The sequence below is a fragment of the Salmo salar genome, chromosome ssa12 (genome assembly GCF_905237065.1).
Source record: "Salmo salar chromosome ssa12, Ssal_v3.1, whole genome shotgun sequence".
Classification (NCBI taxonomy): Eukaryota; Metazoa; Chordata; class Actinopteri; order Salmoniformes; family Salmonidae; genus Salmo; species Salmo salar.
The window spans coordinates 37925321-37947728 of NC_059453.1; the positions used below are offsets into that span (position 1 = coordinate 37925321).

At 41.2% G+C, this 22408-nt stretch overlaps 2 protein-coding genes across 3 annotated transcripts in view; one reads left to right on the top strand and one right to left on the bottom strand.

Moving 5' to 3' along the window:
• LOC106564779 (apoptosis-stimulating of p53 protein 2) overlaps positions 1 to 9795 on the top strand; it is a 45851-nt gene extending 36056 nt beyond the window's left edge. For both annotated transcript variants that reach the window (XM_014131141.2, XM_014131142.2), the window contains exons 14-18: positions 3119 to 3256; positions 3788 to 3921; positions 4335 to 4501; positions 4737 to 4936; positions 7504 to 9795. In XM_014131141.2, the coding sequence (XP_013986616.1) occupies positions 3119 to 3256; positions 3788 to 3921; positions 4335 to 4501; positions 4737 to 4936; positions 7504 to 7545 (681 nt within the window). In that variant the 3' untranslated portion in view covers positions 7546 to 9795. The remainder of the gene's footprint in view (positions 1 to 3118; positions 3257 to 3787; positions 3922 to 4334; positions 4502 to 4736; positions 4937 to 7503) is intronic.
• On the bottom strand, positions 9796 to 20549 carry LOC106564778 (GTP-binding protein 2-like). Its single transcript, XM_014131140.2, has 12 exons — positions 20133 to 20549; positions 19598 to 19624; positions 19241 to 19425; positions 18919 to 19030; positions 18332 to 18529; positions 17892 to 18066; positions 15674 to 15893; positions 14567 to 14702; positions 14148 to 14206; positions 13529 to 13700; positions 12570 to 12734; positions 9796 to 11959 (listed from the first exon to the last, which is right to left on the bottom strand). Exons 1-12 carry the CDS (start codon positions 20346 to 20348, stop codon positions 11765 to 11767), a joined length of 1860 nt encoding a protein of 619 aa, XP_013986615.1. The 5' UTR covers positions 20349 to 20549; the 3' UTR covers positions 9796 to 11764.
• Positions 20550 to 22408: the final 1859 nt, after the last annotated feature.

Below are 22408 nucleotides of genomic sequence, written 5' to 3' on the forward strand. Positions count from 1 at the left end.
CTGTATACCACCCTTACCTTGTCACAACACAACTGATTGACTCTGTTAGGTTCTAATTCTCAGAGTAAAAAACTCTACGGACACTATGAAAGCTTAACCAAGTTTAATTCTTCCAAGAGGATCAATACAGCTGCATTAGACAAAACATGTTTCCACCAACACAAGTGTATATATATACATATATATACTGCAATTTAGATGCACTCCTCCTTCTCTCCAACCCCTACATCTGTTACGGTTCAACAGGAAGACAAAGTGATGGGGTAATAAACCGCTCCTCCTCCCTTAAGGTGACCTGACTTCAACCCCCTTGATGCCTAATCCAAAACTCTCCACCCGTATCACCTATAGCACTCTCGTGACTGCCTCCCCTCTATTCAGCACATTCCAAAGCCATCTGGCTCCTACAGATAACCATTAACTTCTGATGTAAAAACCAGTCTCTTTCACTCCTCAGATACTATAGTATTACTCCTGATGTATCATGTCTCTAGTATAACAATGTTCCATGTTTAACCCAGAATCTAACTGCTCATAAGCATTAAGGAGGAAAGAGATACCACAAATGAACTTTTAATAAGGCACACCTGTTAATTAAAATGCATTCCAGGTGACTACCTCATGAAGCTGGTTGAGAGAATGTGTGCAAAGCTGTCATCAAGGCAAAGGGTGACTACTTTGAAGAATCTCAAACACTTTTTTGGTTACTACATGATTCCATATGTGTTATTTCATAGTTTTGATGTCTTCACTATTATTCTACAATGTAGAAAATAGTAAAAATAAAGAAAAACCCTGGAATGAGTAGGTGTGTCTAAACTTTTTTGACTAGTACTGTATTAGTAAAGACGAGATTAAATTGAGAATAGTCTGGTGGGTGAAAATATGATCACTTGATGAGAGAACAGCATGTGCTGTCTGAGGCAAGGAACAGAGCGCAAGCTTTATTTGCGACTTTTTCAAATCATCAATAGCCTATCATGCAGCCCATCTATGTTTTGATTGCTAAGACATTATGGTTTGTATCATTCACAACTAAAGTTACCAAATAACTCTAAATGTAGTGTATAGGACCTGTTTCAAATTCACTTCTATGCTCAACATAGCCACTTCCTTCATATGCGCGGAATAGGACAAATATCCTTTCTATTTTATTTAGCTACAGTGCATTCAGAAACTATTCAGACCCCTTGACTTTTTCCACATTCTGTTAAGTTGCAGCCTTATTCTAAAATGGAATACTTTTTTTTTCAATCTACACGCAGTACCCCATAATGACAATGCAAAAACTGTTTTTTAGACATTTTTGCTAATATATTAAAAAAATAAATTAAGTAAAAATATTCCACAGAAAGTGGAAAAAAGTCAAGGGGTCTGAATACTTTCCGAAGGCACTGTAAGTTACATTTTCTTACTGTAAAGTCATGAAATACTGTATAAAATAATAGCACGGGAATTATAAGCATATCTTGTTTTCTAAATGACAGCCTATGGCGCATAGCCAGATAACGTACATAGGCCAACTCATTCTGTTCTTCTGAAATACATTTTCTTCATAATCATAATGTTTCTTTAGGCCTGCCTAAAATAAATAATGGATTTATTGTGATGGTGTATATTAAATGGATTTCTTAGACTTTTTTAAATGTAGATGTTCCAAAGGCGCGCATCAGTGGCTTGTATGCGGCTGTATGCTTGGAGGCCTGGAGATGCTAAACTTGTTTGTTAATTAACTATCAATTACCGTGAGACCTGCAGACTTTTGCATGACAATAACTGGCTCACAACATTTCATGACCGCCACAGCCCTACTTGTCACTTAAATCTTGTTGGATTGTGTAACGAGGGTCGTATAAAGGGGACCAAGGTGCGGCGTGTAGAGTGCTCATACTTGACTTTTAATGATAACACTTAAACAAAACAAAACGACAGCCAACAGTTCCGTCAGGTGATACTCACAAAATGGAAAACAACTACCCACACCAACACAGGAAAACAGGCTGCCTAAGTATGGCTTCCAATCAGAGACAACGATTGACAGCTGCCTCTGATTGGAAACCATACCTGGCCAAAACATAGAATGCCCACCCATCTATCACACCCTGACCTAAATTAAACAGAAAAACACAGCTCTCCTAGGTCAGAACATGACAGATTGATTGTTTTCATTTTATTCCTGCAACTCTTTCATACTCTTGCTTGTGCCTGTAGTTTTTTCCCGTTAACATTACGACTGTGGAAATGTTTGTAATGACCTCCTACACCCCGGTAATGGCTGAAATGGGCTCAATGGAATACATTGGCTTTCTGTTGACTGTATAAGAACACTAAAGCTTCGTCTGGGATTTAACACACCATCTCAACACTTACATCACAATAAAGAGAAGAAATATAACTTTATTTTGATGGGTGTTCATTTTTTGTGGAATTGAAAAGTAATCATTTAATGCAGTTGGGGGGTGAAAATAAAGTTTAAATGATTACAAATAAGATGCACTGAAATGAAAGAAACTTCCGAAAATGAACATTTGGATTCTAGTGATATTATGTCCGATCTCGCAAGCAATGTAAAGTATGTTTAGATAGGTGCATTCTAAAGCCAAGCGTGTTTATTTTTTATACGAGGGTATCCTGCTATTGACACACTTGTTGAATTATGCAAGAGAACGTGACAACAGTAATTAATGAAGCAGTCTAGACAGTGCAGGTAGGCTCCACCCCTTTATGTTAATGTTACATATTTGCAAGTACACCCAGTGTATTTATGCAAATTATGCACATATCATTACATTTTTTAACACATTCCCCCCCCCAAAAAAATACCTGATACAATAAGAAAATGTATATTGGACAAATTGAATAACTGAACTGCATTCATTATTTGTCTGAGCCAGTAAAAAAAATGTTGTGCTTCAATTCAGTCAATATCTGATGGATAATACAAATTCAAAAAAGTTTAGAGGATCTTCATCCATTGTCCAACTCTTACATTTATTAGAATTAATTTTAAAACCTTTTAGCAATTTCGATGACCATAGCTAACAGATGTCACTGCATTATATTGTAATTGTGAAACACCTACAGCCCTCACTCCTCTCCTCCTACTCCCCTCCTGCAGGGCAAGAGGACCAACCTGCGGAAGGTCGACTCGGAGCGCATCGACCACGGCATGCGGGTCAAGTTCAACCCCCTGGCCCTGCTGCTGGACTCATCTCTGGAGGGCGAGTATGATCTGGTGCAGAGAGTCATCTATGACGTGAGTAATCCCACTCCTTTTAATTGAAGAGATAGTATAGTGTTGGGAAGATAAGTAGGGTGGGGAGTCAAAGGGCTGTTGGCTGGATTCGAACTCAGTGATGTGAGTTTTACATCATTAGCCCTGCTAATTTCAATGTCAATACCACAGACTGGATAACCTCAGACGTCTCTTCCAAGCAGACGTCCCATAAGCAAAGGCTTTGCAATGCCGCTAGAGTAGTACTCTTAAGCAACTACTAACGCTGGTTTACGTCCGTCAAAACGCTTAGCTTAGAAGTTGCCCTTAGGCACAGTTATAGGACCTGCTAAAACCTACCCAAATCCTAACCTCAACCATGTTGCACTTAGGCACAGATCTAAGATCAGGTAAACCCTCCCCAAATCCTAATCTCAACCATGTTGCATTTAGGCACAGATTTAAGATTAGCTAATCCCTCCCCAAATCCTAACATCAACCGTAAGGGGTAAAGACGGATAACTGACCTTGTCTAGGAAATGTCTTGAAGCCTATTAACTTTGTGCCTTATAGGTGGATGACCCCAGCCTGCCCAATGACGAGGGAATCACAGCCTTGCACAACGCCGTCTGCGCCGGCCACACCGAGATCGTCAAGTTCCTGGTGCAGTTTGGCGTGAATGCTAACGCCGCCGATAGCGATGGCTGGTGAGCCATTGTCACTTTACAGTGGCCATTGTCACGTTACAGTTTCCCTTGTCCCTTTACAGTAACTTTACAGTGGTTGTTGTCACTTTACAGTAGCCAATGTGACTTGACAGTAGCTTTATCAAAGCTGTTGTCACCCCCAGCAACCAGTAGCACGTCACATCCAATGTGTTCATGTGGCTGATGTTATCCAGTCGCCCACTATTACTAAAGAGTTATTCTCTTTTTATTTATCCCCTCATTCACTCCCCCACTCTCCCTCACCCATCATCTTGCTCTCATATCCACCAACTCTCCCACCTTGTTCCCTCTCTTATCTCTTTCTCCCTCTGCCCTCCTCTCTACCTGCCTCCCTTACTTTCTTCCATCCCTACCTCACTCTACCTCTCCGTGTCTGTCTGTCTCTCTCCCAGGACTCCACTGCACTGCGCGGCCTCCTGTAACAACGTGCAGGTGTGTAAGTTCCTGGTGGAGTCCGGGGCTGCTGTGTTCGCCACCACCTACAGTGACATGCAGACAGCGGCAGACAAGTGCGAGGAGATGGAGGAGGGCTACGCACAGTGTTCCCAGTTCCTCTACGGTGAGACCGCTAGTGTACTCTGACTGGAGACAAAGCACAAACATTATTTTCTCAAAACACTCAGTGTGCCTATTTTTCTTTTTCCGTTATGCACTCGACCCCTCCGCTTGTTTACAAAATGTAGCTACCCTCACCTACTCTAACTAACGTTCGGCCTTCCATAACATGTTTTAGCGGAAATTGAATTTTAACAGCTTGTTCCTGACAAGGTGGGTGTGATTTTGTGTTGATGCAGGTGTACAGGAGAAGATAGGCATCATGAACCGTGGGGTGGTGTACGCCCTGTGGGACTACGAGGCCGAGGACGACGACGAGCTGGCCTTCCAGGAAGGCGACTGCATGACGGTGCTGCGGCGCGAGGACAAGGACGAGATAGAGTGGTGGTGGGCCCGCTGCGGAGACCGAGAGGGCTACATTCCAAGGAACCTGCTAGGGGTGAGCAGGAGAGAGGGGAGGGACACTAGCCTGGCCACACATATGCTCCACCCTTATTTCCTAAGCCCTAGGCAATTCTGTAGATCTGAAATGATGGGGTCGGTGTAAGAAATGTGGCAAAAATGAAGAGAAATGTAGCAGGGTGAAGAGCAGTCAATTTGGAATTCAGCAGTAGTGTCTGTCTGGGGGCTGCAGCTCCATATTGCATTCAGAACAGTGGTTTAGTATAGGAAAAGTGGACATACACATATCCATTGGTTTAAAAGGAGGAATGCTGATCTAGGATCTGTCCATATACCGTAAAACTTCCATTAAGTGCAGAGCCTCCAACAAACCCCAGTCTCTTCTAATGGCCGGGCATCACAAAATAAATGCCAGTCTCTATTAAATGTAGGGTCAAAACCGGGTAATTACCAGTAGGTTATGCATGCACGCATTTTCTCGCATTTTCTATTTTCTACATTGTAGAATAATAGTGAAGACATCAAAACTATGAAATAACACATATGGAATCATGTCGTAACCAAAAATGTTTATTTTATATTAGAGATTCTTCAAAGTAGCCACCATTTGACTTGATGACAGCTTTGCAGTCTTGGCATTCTCTCAACCAGCTTCAAATGGAATGTTTTTCCAACGGTCTTGAAGGAGTTCCCAGCCCTCCATAACTCTCCTTCTTGTTCAAATAGCCCTTACACAGCCTGGAGGTGTGTTGGGTCATTGTCCTGTTGTAAATCAAATTATAGTCCCACTAAGCGCAAACCAGATGGGATGGCGTATCACTGCAGAATACTGTGGTAGCCATGCTGGTTAAGTGTGCCTTGAATTCTAAATAAATCACAGACAGTGTCACCATCACACCTCCTCCCTCATGCTTCACGGTGGGAACCACACATGTGGAGATCATCCGTTCACCTACTCTGCGTCTCACAAAGACACGTCAGTTGGAACCAAAAATCTCACATTTGGACTCATCAAACCAAAGGACAGATTTCCAACAGTCTAATGTCAATTGCTTGTGTTTCTTGGCCCAAGCAAGTCTCTTCTTATTATTGCTGTCCTTTAGTAGTGGTTTCTGTGCAGCAATTTGACCATGAAGGCCTGATTTACACAGTCTCCTCTGAACAGTTGTGAGATGTGTCTGTTACTTGAACTCTGTGAAGCATTTATTTTGGGCTGCAATTTCAGAGGCTGGTAACTCAAATGAACTTATCCTCTGCAGCAGAGGTAACTCTGGGTCTTCCTTTCCTGTGGCGGTCCTCATGAGAGTCAGTTTCATCATAGTGCTTGATGGGTTTTGCGAATGCACTTGAAGAAACTTTCAATGTTCTTTAAATTTAAAGTAATGATGGACTGTCTTTTCTGTTTGCTTATTTGAGCTGTTCTTGCCATAATATGGCCTTGTCTTTTACCAAATAGGGCTATCTTCTGTATACCACCACACACTTGTCACAACACAGCTGATTGGCTCAAATGCATTAAGAAGAAAATTAATTCCTCAAATTCACTTTTAACAAGGCACACCTGTTAATTGAAATGCATTCCAGGTGACTAACTCATGAAGCTGGTTGAGAGAATGCCAAGAGTGTGCAAAGCTGTCATCAAGGCAAAGGGTGGCTACTTTGAAGAATCTCAAAACACTTTTTTGGTTACTACATGACTCCATATGTGTTATTTCATAGTTTTGATGTCTTCACTGTTATTCTACAATGTAGAAAATACTAAAAATAAAGAAAAACCCTGGAATGAGTAGGTGTGTCCAAACTTTTGACTGGTACTGTATATCCAACTTCCAACCTCAAACTAACTGTACCACAATCCACTTTGCCGCTTTTGTAGCCTAACATTTGCAGTGTGTTCTAAATGTAAGTGTTTTAATTAGCAAACAGGACTGTCGGTGAACTTATTAATGACAGTAGCATTTTTGATCAACTTGTAGAGCAGGAAACTTGATTATAACAGTGTGAGCTCTACGTTTTAAGCAAATAAACGCCTGGGTGCTTAAAGTTATCCATTATGGGAAATTAAATATCTAAAGTCCTACTCTGAGATGTTGTGAATACTGGCCCCGGTGCTGGAGGTCAAACAATATGTTCAGTGAAAAGCAGGGGCGCAACTTTCACGGAGCGTCCGGTGGGCTATTTGGAGTGTTCATTCGATTGGAAAAAATATATATAATAATAATTATGTTACCCCCACTTCTAAAACCAAAATTGTGCCCCTGGGGAAAAGTATAAAAGTGCAACTTTCAATCTATTTGGGGAAGAAATTACCCATGAGGGTCTACTTCTCTGATCAGAAGACTGGTGAAGACCTAACATTTCTTAGTCACACATGCCTTGTAAAGACCTACCAGCTCCTTGCGTAACCCCCTTGAAAAAACTTTTATGCCATTTCACATACGGAGATAATCCCTTATCTGGCAAGGATTAATAGATTTCTTTAACTAGTGGGGGAAATCCTGTCACTTAAGAATATTATGTAATAATGGTGAATCTAAATGAGAATCTCAGCCCCCTGCTTACCATAGTTGTATGATATTTCAAATTTTATTTTCTTCTTCTTAGCTGTATCTGAGGATCAAGCCACGGCAGAGGAGCTTGGCTTAAATTATATCGGCTCACGTTCCACCCTACTCGCTGAAAACTACTCCGACTTGAAGAAGTTGAAGAACAAGAAGTTACTTTAGAAAGGCGAATGAAGAACAAGAAGTCCAGCACTACATTTCACGCTTCTGGTCTTTTGGATGTCAAAGTCAAGCATTACACTTCAATCTTTTGGTCTTTTGGACCTGTCTGTGAAGGACCATATCATGCTAAATGGTTTTCAACCTATGTATGGATAATATACACATGGTCATGCTGTTTCCTTTTCACTGCAGGGATGTATACACCGTGCAACATTTATAATGGAGACTTCTGAACAGTGTTTTTTGTAGACGTGTGATTTTCTGAGCAGAATCAATTTGTAAGGGTTTGTAACTGTGGCAGTTGGAAATGTAAAGCTTTTTCTACGTCATGGCATTTTCCATAATCTTTCTATCAGGTTATCACAAACAATCTTTCTGTGGGTATACAGTGCCTTCAGAAAGTATTCATACCCCTTGACTTATTCCACATTTTATTGTGTTACAGCCTGAATTCAAAATTGATTACATTTGTTTATTTCTCACCCATCTACACACAATACCCCATAATGACAAAGTGAGATTTTTTTTTTTTATGTTTGCAAATTTATTGAAAATGAAATACATAAATATCAAATTAACATAAGTATTCACACCACTGAGTCAATACATGAAATAATCACCTTTGGCAGCAATTACAGCTGAGTCTTTCTGGGTAAATCTCTCTCTAAGAGCTTTGCACACCTGGGTTGTACAATATTTGCACATTATTATTAAAAAAATTCTTCAAGCACTGTCAAGTTGGTTGATCATTTGTAGACAGCCATTATCAATTCTTGCCATAGATTTAGAATCCGATTTATGTCAAAACTGTAACTAGGCCACTCAGGAACATTTGATGTTGTCTTCGTAACCAACTCCAGTGTATATTTGGCCTTGTATTTGAGGTTTTTGTCATGTTAAAAGGTGAATTTATCTCCCAGCGTCTGTTGGAAAGCAGACTCAACCAGGGTTTCCTCTAGGATTTTGCCTGTGCTTAGCTCTATTCTGTTTATTTTTATCCCCAAAAAACTCCCTAGTCTTTGCCGATGACAAGCATACCTATAACATGATGCAGCCACCACCATGCTTGAAAATATGAAGTGGTACTCAGTGATGTGTTAGATTTTCCCCAAACCTAACAATTTGTATTCAGTACATAAAGTTAATTTCTTTGCCACAAAAAAATATCAACTTATTTAGGCTTGCCATAACAAAGGGGTTGAATACTTATTGACTCAAGACATTTCAGCTTTTCATTTAATTTGTCATTTAAAAAAAATTATATCCACTTTGACATTATGGGGTTTTGTGTGTGTGTGCGTGCCAGTGACACAAAATCTGTTTAATCCATTTTAAATTCAAGCTGTAACACAACAATGTGTAAAAAGTCAAGGGGTGTGATCACTTTCTAAAGGCACTATGAACACTTTCTAAAGGCACTGTAGTTCCACCTAGGTTTGAAGCTCTGTAATGTTGTGGTTGAGTTACTTTGTTTTCCTATGAATGTCTATTTTTCAATGTTTTTGTAGAACATTTTGTGTGTGTGTAAGTACTGTATGTAGCCTGGCATGCTGTGCTAGTAATGAATGTTGAAAGCACAAGCTTCAAGGGTCTCGCTCAACATCACCTCCTTATCCAATCCTTCATATCTTAAAGGGCTGCTCAACGTTATTCCCGGAGAGGTACCATCCTGTATGTTTTCGCTCCAACCATAATCTAGCCCATCCTATTTATAACAATTAGGTGGTTGATAAGCTGAATCGGGTTAGTTACAACTGTGGTTGGAGCGAAAACATACATGAGGGTAGCTCTCCAAGAACAGGGTTGGGCAGCCCTGCACGTGGACCAAACAGAATATGACCAGCATTTTTTGGTTACACGTTATAACTTTCATGATTAAGCCATTATAATCCTTTATAAATGCCTAATAATTTCTATGTAAATAGTCATATTAATAATATGTAGACCCTTTAACTATTTATACATGTTTAGCCTATTCATGAAAGTCATTTATAAAAGTGTAAACACATTTTATTAATGGAACTGAGTAATTTAAATCAGTGACATTTCAAAACTTTGCTTTTAGCTAAGCTGCAAAATTCACATTAAATGTGTTCTGTGAACAATCTGTGTTGACCATCAAGCCAAATAAGTTCAGCTTTTAAAAAGTCAATAAAAATATGCAAAAATATTTGTCTTTTGATGTTTTTATGGGGAAAGAAAGTGTCACGATAAAACATGTTTAATATTATTTACACAACCTTGATGCAATGCATACACATACTGCAAACTTACCATGTGTCTCAATCAAAGAAGCTAATAATACCTGTAATATTATATTTAATATACAATCTAAAAGAAAAGCACTCTGCATGCTTTCTGTACTAAATTTGTATATTTCTTACGACAGTAAACATATAAGATACTGTAAAGATCAGCTGATACTTGAATAAGCGGCATACATCAGTGGTCACCAAGACCTCAATATGCAATCAACACCATGATAAATTTAATCCCGTGTTTCACTACTGCACACCTTAAAGCTCTCCCGGACTAGGTTCGGTAACCTCTGGCGTACACAAACATGCAGAAGCTATTCCAAAAATACAAAGTGCAAAATCGACAACTCTCACAAATGTTTGTGCTTCAAAATGGTATTTAGAAGTGGATGTACATTACAATCAATGCTTTAGTTATAATTGCACACAACCTCGTAAAGGGTGAGGGATAAAGTCTAGAGTTCAATAAATATTTGTCATTTAGGAGTCCATTTAGTCTGATTTAGATTTTCACAAGTCCCTATTAAGCATGCAGACTCCAAATGGGTATCTAGCTGCACAAAGCTGCCTTGTACACAGACAAGCCTGAAGCTATGACATATACAGCATTAGGTTCAATGGGTTGACATAACAGGGTAACAAAAGCGGTGTCTCTACTATGAAAAACATCACATCACTTAATCCTTGCCCCTACATTTCTTTCAGAACAGGTTTGCAATGCAACATTCACTTGACTACGCCAAGCATCTTGACTCTGCTCATTCTCAACCCTCACACATTATTGCTGCCCTACACAGACTTAGTTGAATTTAACATTTAGAAAATTAGCATGGCAGCATTTACGGTTGCCACTTATTTGCATCACCAAAATGGGCAGCACGTAGTCTACTTTTCCTTAATACTAATCAAGACGAATGAAGTGGAGAGTAAACCACAATATTTTAGAAAAAGTATGGAAGGAAACTTGCATTCAAAAGCATGGTAAAAGAGCTCTTCCTTTTGCAGACAGGACCACCACTGGTCGACTTTCCTGCTTTCCACATGCTTTTGAAAGCAATGCTAACTGATACAACCTGTTTACACAAGCATCGCTACATGCTCCAAAAATGCTAGCCATTCTGCACATTGCTAAATAACAAGCTAACAAACTTAAAAATGACAACACCTTAGGTCACGTTTTGTTTTTTGCCCTAACACTACACAGCTGATTCAAATAATCAAAGCTTGATGATGAGTTGTTTAATTGAATCAGCTGTGTATTGCCGATACTTGGCCCCTTGGGGGGGGGGGGCAGGACCGAGTTTAGGTAATGTGTCTGCCTTAGGTAAGTCGACAATGAGCTAAAACGTTTAAAAAGCCAACTATCCCTTTAAACCTCCAAAGGATGGGTATGCTGAGTATGTTCCACATCGTCCAGTCCAAGTAAAACAGGGAGAGCATGCATTTGATCTATTGTATCTGTTATGAAATGACCCTCTGGTGTTTGGAGCCAGAGAGGGATGGGAATGGTTCCTTCAAGCAATCCACAGCAGATTAGATGAAAGCTTAGCCTGCCTTCGAAGAGGTCACCCAGCTTCGACTAAAGACGCTGACCTTTGCCCGAACCCACACTCATCAAAGCGTCGCCCCAGAGCCACCACTGAGAAGGATCAAGGGTTCAATAGGGCTTTACATCTTGACATGGAACGAAGGGTAGATGAGGAAAGTACAGTAAAGACACACTTAGATACAAATAAATGGTGATTAAAATACCAGTGTGTGGTTCAATACCAATCTACTGGGATGACATCCGGTACCGGCAGTTCACACAAACTTACTCGGGGGGGGGGAGGCATGTTCAGGAGAGCTTATAATTTCCTCTCCTTCCCTCCTTTCTCCTCTCTATTTCTCTATCTCCCTCTGGTTCTGGTCGTGGAACTGGTTTTGGTCATGCGAGTCGGGCAGGAGGCTGGTGACGTGGCCGATGCCCTTGGTCACGCCCTCCCTGAAGAGCAGCTTTGCGCCCATGCGGAGGTACTCGGGGTGTTTGATGAAGCGGAAGCAGACCACGGCCCTCTCTCCTGTGCGCAGCTCCTCCTGGTGGTGAAAACAGGGAAGGGCACACAAAACAGTTTGTGTTGACTCGTAAAGCAGCAGGGCCACAATCAGTAGCTAGACGTTGTGGAACGTTGCGGATAGAAATGCCATGGATAGAGTTGACCTGATTCCTCTTCCTCTACATGGCAGAGTGGCATGTTTGTTCTATATAATAAAATCTCTATCTGAACATTGCACAAGGTTTCATTTCTGGCATAAAAACAAATATTGACCTTGTACAAATTTGTCTAAATACTACAATGTATGAAGGATGCTGTATAAAAGAAAAAGGAGTGTATACTTAAGCAATAAGGCCCGAGGGGGTGTGGTATATGGCCAGTATATCACGGCTAAGGGCTGTTCTTATGTACGATGCAACGCAGAGTGCCTGGATACAGCCCTTAACCGTGGTATATTGGCCATATACCACAAACCCCTGAGTTGCCTTATTGCTATTATATATTGGTTACCAACGTAATTAGAGCAGTTAAAATAAATGTTTTGTCATACCTGTGGTATACGATCTGATATACCATGGCTGTCAGCCAATCAGTCAATCAGCATTCAGGACTCTAACTACCCAGTTTATAATTATTATTACTAAACTAACCTTTCCATGCAGGCACTCCACGGTGGCCGTCTGTCTTACGTTCCCCACGTGCACGGTCACTTGGAAGCCCCGATGGAATGTTTTGGCGTGGAAGAGAAGGACGATGGCAGCCTCAAACTGCCAGCAGATGGTGGGGTTCATCTTCGGGCTGACCATCACCATACCCTACTCAACACACACACACACACACACACACACACACACACACACACACACACACACACACACACACACACACACACACACACACACACACACACACACACACACACACACACACACACACACACACACACACACACACACACACACACACACACACACACACACACACACACACACACACACACACACACACACACACACACACACACACACACACACACACACACACACACACACACACACCAATAAGTACTTTGGGAGATGGGAAAGGAACAACCATTGTGGAAGTGATTTTATAACAACAGTATACTGCATTTTGACTACATATGTTTTCTGAGTTGTTTGTGTGTGTATTATATTGTGTTATGAGTGTGCATGGACATTGTGTCAGATTGTTTCAAGGACCAAAATGTGTTTTTCACTGATAGCTATCAATTTAGAAAAAAACTTTATTTATAGAAGAGATGTATTTTTCCCATGAGGGAACTTCTTGTATGGAGTGCTTCAAAACGAAACTAACGAAAACATAGTAGGCTACACAGACCTCCTACCTATACTTGAGATTTCACATGTAGCAACAAAACAGAGGACAGATGACAGTATCATAACCATGAGCAGTTTGTGCAGTCGTCCTGTTTCCAAATGTGACCCTGCAATGTTCAGTCATATTAAGGGATGTGATTGGCAGAACATAGAAAATGGGAGGGGAAACTACAGTATCTTATAGATAAAAGTCATGAAAATTCACATCTGGGCACATGTGCTGCGGTTGTGTTGTGGCTGAACCCTCTGACCTTGCGGAGCAGCGAGCGGTCAAAGTTGCCGAGGGCCAGTGTGGCGGCTTGGCCGGCTCTCAGCACCCTGCAGGCCGAGCGGTTCCTATGGATGCTGCCCACCTTCAGCCTCAGGAAACGGCCCTCGTCCGTAGGGCCAACAACCAGCCTCTCCCCCTCGCGACACACCCCACTGTCCGCGGAACAACGGGAGGAAAAACATATTATGATATGTCAAAGTGGAACTCTCCAGTGCAAATCATTTTTAGCAGCACTTCAGGGTTACACCGTTTGCAGTACATTGACTTCTATTGGTTTTTGATTAGCTAAAAGCTTAATTGAGCAAATCCTCTAAAAATATCAAAAAAAAAACACCTATCGATATGAACATGATGCGTGAAAAATGATAATAATTGGTACCATGACATGAATGGGATTTGTGCCACGAATGCTAAAACGTTAGCACTTGGAAACAGTGCCAGGGAAACTAACCCAAAGCACGATTGCTGTCAGACCTTGTCCATAGACAGCTTACAGGGTAAGGAGACCAATATGTCATTTTGTAATTTGGGTGAACAGCGCTAAATAAATCCATTATCATTCCATTCATGAGTACCAATATGACTTATGGCCAACTGACCTGTAGAGAGTTCCTCCCACCACTGTCCCCACATCTGGCACGGTATATATCTCATCTACCTATATTCACAAGCAGAGGAATTAGGAAGTATATTTTGCAAGCGTTGATGCAGAATAAGGGTGCGAATCTGAATGTGTGAAAGTGCATGTTCACATCTCGTATGTATGCAATGTATGTGTGGGTGTATGTTTTGTTATGCGTGTGCATGAATGCATATATGAGTTTGGATGTGTTTGTAAAGAGTGTGTGTATGTGGGTAATATATTAGTTGTTCGTGCACAAACGCGTGTGCATGTGTATTATTGTGTTAGTTGTGAGTGTGTGTGGACACACACAATGTCCATGCACACACATCATTCACACAATAATTGTATCCGTTAATGTGTCTGGTTGCGTGTGTATATATGCAGGTGTAGTACCTGGAACTCAGTGAGTTGCTGCATGAGCTCCTCCTGCTCCTTGCTGTTGCTGAGAGGAGGCAGGATGTTGAAGAAGACCTTAAGCAGGTCCAGACTCTCTCCAGACACGCTGGACAGGGTGAAGATGGGTGTGATGCTACGGCATAAAAAGTGGGCATGAGGTGACTTTTACAGTATATAACCTAAGCATAACGTCAGAAAAGGTGTCGTAATGGTGTCATTTAGTGTAAAGAAATTGGCTTGGGTGATCGTAACATCATTCTCTGGATGTCAATTGGTTTTCTGGTTGAGGAGACATCGGATAACCAGATTACAACCAGGTAAAAGACATGTTTTTCATGGCTACATCAAGTCATAAAGATGTCCTATTTTGGATGTTATCTGGTCAGATAACCAGATAGACATATTATAATGGTTGCTCAAAATATGTCTAAATAACTTCTCACTTGGTTATCTGATTTCCATAAAATTTGTTTACACCTGGGAAAATTGCGTCATTATGATTTCCCATGCCAAATTCTGCCCACTAAGTTAGTTAGTCCTTTGATGTTTAAATGGGTGTATACACCCAACTAGGGCTGGGAATTACCAGGGACCTCACAATATGATATTATCATGATACTTTGGTGCCGATACGATATGTTTTGCGATTCTCACAATTCTATATGTATTGCGATTTGATGCAGCAATTTTATTGTGATTCGATGTTCCAAACATATTGCTCACCATATGTCTGCTGCAGAGGGACAAGCGAGAGCCATGAGAAAACAAGTTTTGATCAATCATGGAAATAAAAGTGCTGAAAACAAATTGGCTCCCTATTTAAAAAGAAGATGGAGAACAAAAAAGTAAAAATACTGGAGTTTTGGTGCAGCTATCGCAAAAAATAATATTGAGATATTGTCAAAACAATATGACAGATCGTCAACAATAATATCCCAATATGTAACTGTATTGATTTTTCCCCCCACCAATACAAACAACGTTGCCGTACATGCTTGCTAATTCCCTTCTAGTCACTCTGGACTAAGGCCTATGTGGTGTATATTGGGTTCTGAATCTCAATTCTAGTTTCCTTATAGGTCTTTTCTCCTTTTCAGCAGCTACCTGGAGGATTGAGCGAACTGCTGGGCGGCTGTGACGGCGTCATCCGGGCTGGCCACCACCATGGGCACTTTGTTACAGCCAGGCAGCTTGAGGACATGCTCCAGCTGGCGTACTGTGCGCTCCACCGTGCCCTTGGCGCATAGGTCCACCTTGCTGACCACGATAAAGATGGGTACCTTTAGTGCCATGGCCAGGCCCAGGTGCTCCCGGGTGGTGCCAGCTAAGGGGGAGAAAATCGTATCTGGTTAGGTCAGCGGTAGGGTCGCAAAACTCCCAGTAATTTACCAAAGTTACCAGACTTCAGAAACGTTGGTAACTTTGGTAATTTATACTTGAGAAGAAAAAAAATGGTGTCCATGTTGTCCATGAGTTTCTAGTAAACAGACCATATGGTTCAGGAAAAGATTTATGGAAAAACATCTAATCAACAATGACCTCATTTGCAATTAACGCCCTCTTTGTAACACTAGTTACACATACAGTTGAAGTTGGATGTTTACATACACCTTAGCCAAATACATTTAAACTCAGTTTATCACAATTCCTGATATTTAATCCTAGTAAAAATGATCTGTTTTAGGTCAGTTAGGATCAACACTTTATTTTTAAAATGTGAAATGTCAGAATAATAGTAGAGAGAATGATTTATTATAGCTTTTATTTCTTTCATCACATTCCCAGTGGGTCAGAAGTTTACATACACTCAATTAGTATTTGGTAGCATTGCCTTTAAATTGTTTAACTTGGGTCAAATGTTTCAGGTAGCCTTCCACAAGCTTCCCACAATAAGTTAGGTGAATTTTGGCCCATTCCTCCTGACAGAGCTGGTGTAACTGAGTGAGGTTTGTAGGCCTCCTTGCTCGCACACGCTTTTTCAGTTCTGCCCACAAATGTTCTATAGGATTGAGGTCAGGGCTTTGTGATGGCCACTCCAATACCTTGACTGTGTTGTCCTTAAGCCATTTTGCCACAACTTTGGAAGTATGCTTGAGGTCATTGTCCATTTAGAAGACCCATTTGCGTCCAAGCTTTAACTTCCTGACTGATGTCTTGATATGTTGCTTCAATATATCCCCATAGTTTTCCTACCTCATGATGCCATCTATTTTGTGAAGTGCACCAGTCCCTCTTGCTGCAAAGCTCCCCCACAACATGATGCTGCCACCCCCGTGCTTCACGGTTGGGATGGTGTTCTTCAGCTTGCAAGCATCCCCCTTTTACCTCCAAACATAACGATGGTCATTATGACCAAACAGTTCTATTTTTGTTTCATCAGACCAGAGGACATTTCTCCAAAAAGTCTGATCTTTGTCCCCATGTGCAGTTGCAAACCGCAGTCTGGCTTTTTTATGACGATTTTGGAGCAGTGGCTTCTTCCGTGCTGACCGGCCTTTCAGGTTATGTTGATATAGGACTCGTTTGACTGTGGATGTAGATACTTTTGTACCTGTTTCATCCAGAACCTTCACAAGGTTCTTTGCTGTTGTTCTGGGATTGATTTGCACTTTTCGCACCAAAGTACGTTCATCTCTAGGAGACAAAAAGCATCTCCTTACTGAGCGGTATGATGGCTGCGTGGTCCCATGGTGTTTATACTTGCGTACTATTGTTTGTACAGATGAACGTGGAAACTTCAGGCGTTTGGAAATTGCTCACAAGGATGAATATACAATTTATTTTCTGAGGTCTTGGCTGATTTCTTTTGATTTTCCCATGATGTCAAGCAAAGAGGCATTGAGTTTGAAGGTTGGCCTTGAAATACATCCACAGGTACACCTCCAACTGACTCAAATTATGTCAATTAGCCAATTAGAAGCTTCTAAAGCCATCACATCATTTTCTAGAATTTTCTAAGCTGTTTAAAGGCACAGTCAACTTTGTGTATGTAAAACTTCTGACCCACTGGAATTGTGATACAGTGAATTATAAGTGAAATAATCTGTCTGTAAACAATTGTTGGAAAAATGACTTGTGTCATGCACAAAGTAGATGTCCTAACCGACTTGCCAAAACTATAGTTTGTTAAAAAGAAATTTGTGGAGTGGTTGAAAAACGAGTTTTAATGACTCCAACCTAAGTGTATGTAAACCTCCGACTTCAACTGTAAGTAGTCAAACGCACATCACTTTTCATAGCTTGCTGGGCCAAACAAATCTTGTAAAAGTCAAAAAGGCCGGCACAATCTACACTGTTATTATAGCTATATCATCGGGCTTACCTATGCCTGTGTTGGCGCTGACCACCAGCATGGCGAAGTCTGGGCAGTAGCTGGTGAGGCCAAAGATGGTGGTTTTCAGGTACTTGTGGTGGCCGGCCAGGTCAATGAAGGTGATCATTTTAGAAGAGCTCTCACAAATCTCCTCAGCTGTACGGGAGTCACTGTAATTCACCACCTTCAAAAGCCACATGAGAGGAAGTTTGATTAACTTGTGTGTTGTTACACTGTTTTTATGGGTTAGTAACAAATGGAAGATGTTCAAAACATTTGTGTGCTGCTACACATTTTTTTTGTGTAATTACACTTTTTTGTTATATCAGTGTAGTTTTTGAGGAATAAGTTGTTTTTGTTATTTTATAGTCTTTGCTCAAAGGAAGGGAAACTCGTGCGTGTTTATCCTTCCTTCTTTATATTGTCACCTATAAGACGCTGTTACCCACCTCCCCTTTGCTATTGAAGCCCAAAATCTCAAAGCTGATGCTTGATGTCCTGCCTGTTTGGATCTCATGAAGGTGCCTGAAGAGGTTGAGGCGTGCCCGGCCTCGCCCGTTGTCCAGCTCGCCTTGCGTCAGCACGCCCAACAGTGTGGACTTCCCTGAGTCCACGTTTCCCAGTACAGCCACACGCAGGTCCAAGAACTGCTCTCATACACACACAAGAGACACTGCAGTGAAATTACAGCAGATTGACGTGGCAGAAATCCTTCATTGTATGTACAGCTTACCATTGACCATTTATATAATTGAGTGCAAAACAAGAGAGTCACTCTCCTTTTGCATTTTAATGCTTAATTGACAGACAGAAAATAAACAACGGATGATAGGTGAGGAGACAGTGAGAAGTGAATTGAACCACAGACTCCAGGGGGGAGTCGCATATGTGCAAGGAGCCAGGAGTGTTACAACTGGACCACCAGTCAGCCCTTCTACTCTACTTCACTCTGTAGTCCATAGGCTAGCCTTACTTTTGAGATTTGTAATTTGGGTGAATTGTCTCTTAAATAAGACACGGTGCTGTTTAATCTCACCTGTTGGTCGTCTGGAACTTTTCGGACAAGAACCTCTGCGATTTTCCGGCAGTTTCTGTCCGAGTCGTAATCCACCTCTCTTTCTCGTAAAAGTGTGATGTCAGCACCAACCCTGGTGAGGCAGAGATAGCACATTTATAACCAACACCCACCAAACTGAGGGGCAACTGTTAAATACAGTAACAATGGCAAACTGTCAAATTAGACATTTATAAACTAGTTTCTTCAAGAATCAATGGGTATAATTGAAATGACCATGGAGCTGAAGAAAGTATCCCAGATTGTGCCTTTGGTGACTATTGCAAACAAGGTAGTGACATACTTCTCTGCCATCCTCCGTAGGGTCTTCAGCGAGGCTCTCATGTCTCCCTCTGACAGTCCGACAAGCAGGCCATTGTCTTCCACCCCAATCTGATACACCGCTTCACCCCGTCCCTCTTGAAGACGCCATTTTAACTGGGTGGCCAGGTGCTCAAAGCGGTATTGTGTGGGGTTCACCAGCTTCAGCTGCAGTGAAGGTAGAGCACGGGACAGCACTTCACCACCAAGAAGTGTCCAACAAGTGAACCTCGTGTTTGAGAGGATGCATGCATATACATGGATGTGTTTTGACTTTTGATTACTAGCTACAGGTGAAAGGGAAGATGACATGCAAAAAGAAAGAAATGTATACTAGTACCTTATATTCAATGTTTCCTTCTTCAGCCTGAGAGAAACAGAGGGAAGGACATGTTTTGAAAAGGTGTGCCTGTACTGTATTTTGACAGACAAGCACACACCCCTGTTGACTAATGTACTACTGAATAAAAACTACCCACACCACAGCAAGCTATCACTACAGTATTTTACATCTATGCACCACCAGGGAAACAATTTATCTTGCAACATCAAGGAGCTGCCAATCGTCTCTCTTGCAGCTAGTCACAACATTGTTATGTGCGTACGCCAGCTGTTGTTGTCAACAAACAAACACATGTTCATTCCCTGCTTATAACAACGTTACATATGGCCAAAAAGTTTCTTACCATGGAAAAAGCTCAGACGACAGCATCTGCCAAATGCTAGCTAAAATAATGTCAGAATTTGTAAATAGCTAGGCTCTGGCTAGTCTAGCATTGGATAATATCGCTAGCTAGCTAACTAACATGAACTTGATAGCAAGCTCCAGCTAGCAGTAACTGTACATCTGCTACAGTAGTAGCTAGCCAACGTACCTCCGGTGGTAAATATGGTGGGGTTTTGTTGGTCTTTGTCTTTTTATTCCTCCGTCTCTTTCTTCTTTTCCCTTTTTTTGAACGCGTCTTTTTGGACGTCATCCTTCTCCCATTACCTGAACTGGGTCCTTGCAAATTTGATCTAACGTTAGGCAAATTTGATCTAACGTTAGCGATTGTAACAACACCGGTCCCACCTGATATTCGCGCATCCATCACGAGAATGATCTAGCTAACGCGAACCCACACTGTTTTTGTCAGTAAGAATATAACGGATTTAACGTTGTACGTCTGCAAATGAATCAATACACATACATATGGGCTCAGAGTGGGTAACTAACGCAATCGGTCCAACTGAGGCTGGCCTTCTCTCCATCACTTGCCTTCTACTAGTCCAGGGTTCCCCAACTGGCGGCCCGCGGCCCGATTTATATTATATTATTTATGTTACAAATTATTATATAATAATATTATTATTATTTGTTCAAATTGTTGGACATACAATACTGAAAACACTAGGAAATCAGCTTCAAGTGATTTTAATTTTGGAATTCTGTTCCCAAATTACCACACATAATAAAGAGGTAACTTGATATCAAACAAATGTAAGCAAGGTTTGAAATTATTCATTTTTTTGTCAAATATAATATATGATTGGGCTTCTTGCAGTCAATTTGCAGTTTTCAAATTATGTTCTGGTCACCGACCATCAAATCATGCAGATGATCCCTGCGGACTGTTAAAATAGGTTGACGCTCCTGACTCAAACGAACCTCCACCACTAGTATCCGTGTGATCTGAGGTTTTCTGTCAGGGTTTGCAAAAGTTACCAGAATCACAAAGTCCAAATTGGCTATATAGTAAAAAATGATTACCTTTTTTATGTGGTTTTCGGTCTTAATTTAAGGTTAGGCATAAGGTTAGCAGTGTCGTTAAGGTTAGGTTTAAAATGCAATTTTAAGAAGATAAATTGTAGAAATAGGCGGGGTTTATGACTTTGTGGCTGTGGTAACTAGTGACGACCGGAAGGAAGCACCTCACAGATGGTGTCAGGTCAGAGATACTTTTGAGGAGATGGGAAACTCCATTGAAATCAAAATACCCCCATTGTGTATGTTTCCCGTGATAAGTCAACGGTCGCAAGGTGCATTCTGGGTGATTCAAGGGATAAGAAGAGCTCTCCTCCAAGGAGTGAATGGGAGTCAATTAGGAGCTCAAAAACCCAACATTAGCATGAATTTCGTCAACAAGAAGTACGACATTATAAATATTTTCCAAGATGTGAGACAATTAACTTACTATCTGTAATATTGTATAGCTTTGGAATCGTGACATTAGGTACTTTCGAGGAAAATACGCACGTTTCTCGACTCATAGCCTGGAGAAGGGATTGCGTGACGATTAGTTTAGCAACCGCGTGACGCAGCATGATAACGTGAACGCGATTGGTCGACAGTCTGTTGGGTGGGGTGTTTGCGCCTACAGTTTTGCTTCTGTACTGCAGTTTGACTGACGTCCGGTCTAGAAAGACATTTTCTATAGACTGCCAGAGTCCGATTTGAAAATTCCTAATAAGACATTTCAGTCACCACCTTTGTGCACAAAACATCCATTGAATTATTCAAATAATTGTCGCTGAGGAAGAATTTTTCTCCATCACTCACTGCCGAAGATATGAACATTTTAAATTCATCCAATGCCTGCCATGTTGCGTTGCTCCCTGTGCGCACTGGGTGCTAGTGTGCATGTATGTGATGTTTGCACTCCCTACCCGCTCGTTAGGCAGCCGCCATAGGGCAGATTGACGAGGGCGCCATTTTCTGAGCTAAACTGACCAAGCCGCTTCTGACGCCGCCCTTTGATAAACAGTGCCCACTTTGTCAAAGGCAAGGGACAAAATATTTTGCTTGTCCATTCCCAGGGCGCCTCTCCAGGGTGCTGTTGAAGAGACGCATCTCTGCAGCGCTCCACCAACGTTCCGTATCTGACTTAAATCATGTAGCACATATAGGATATGGTAAAGAGAGTATGTGGCCTTTTCTGTAGCCTACAGGCTGGATATTAAATGTATGACAATGTAATGAGAGGGACAATATTAACAAACAACATATCCTTAAAACAGGACAGGTCAAAGTAAAATGGACAATATAGAATGGACAATCACAACTGTTGTCCAGGAATTTCACCCCAATGTCATGATCAGAGGTTTCAAATTTGTATCCATACATTTTTGACGAACTGATCATACCGAAAAAGAAAATACTTCTGCATATCCT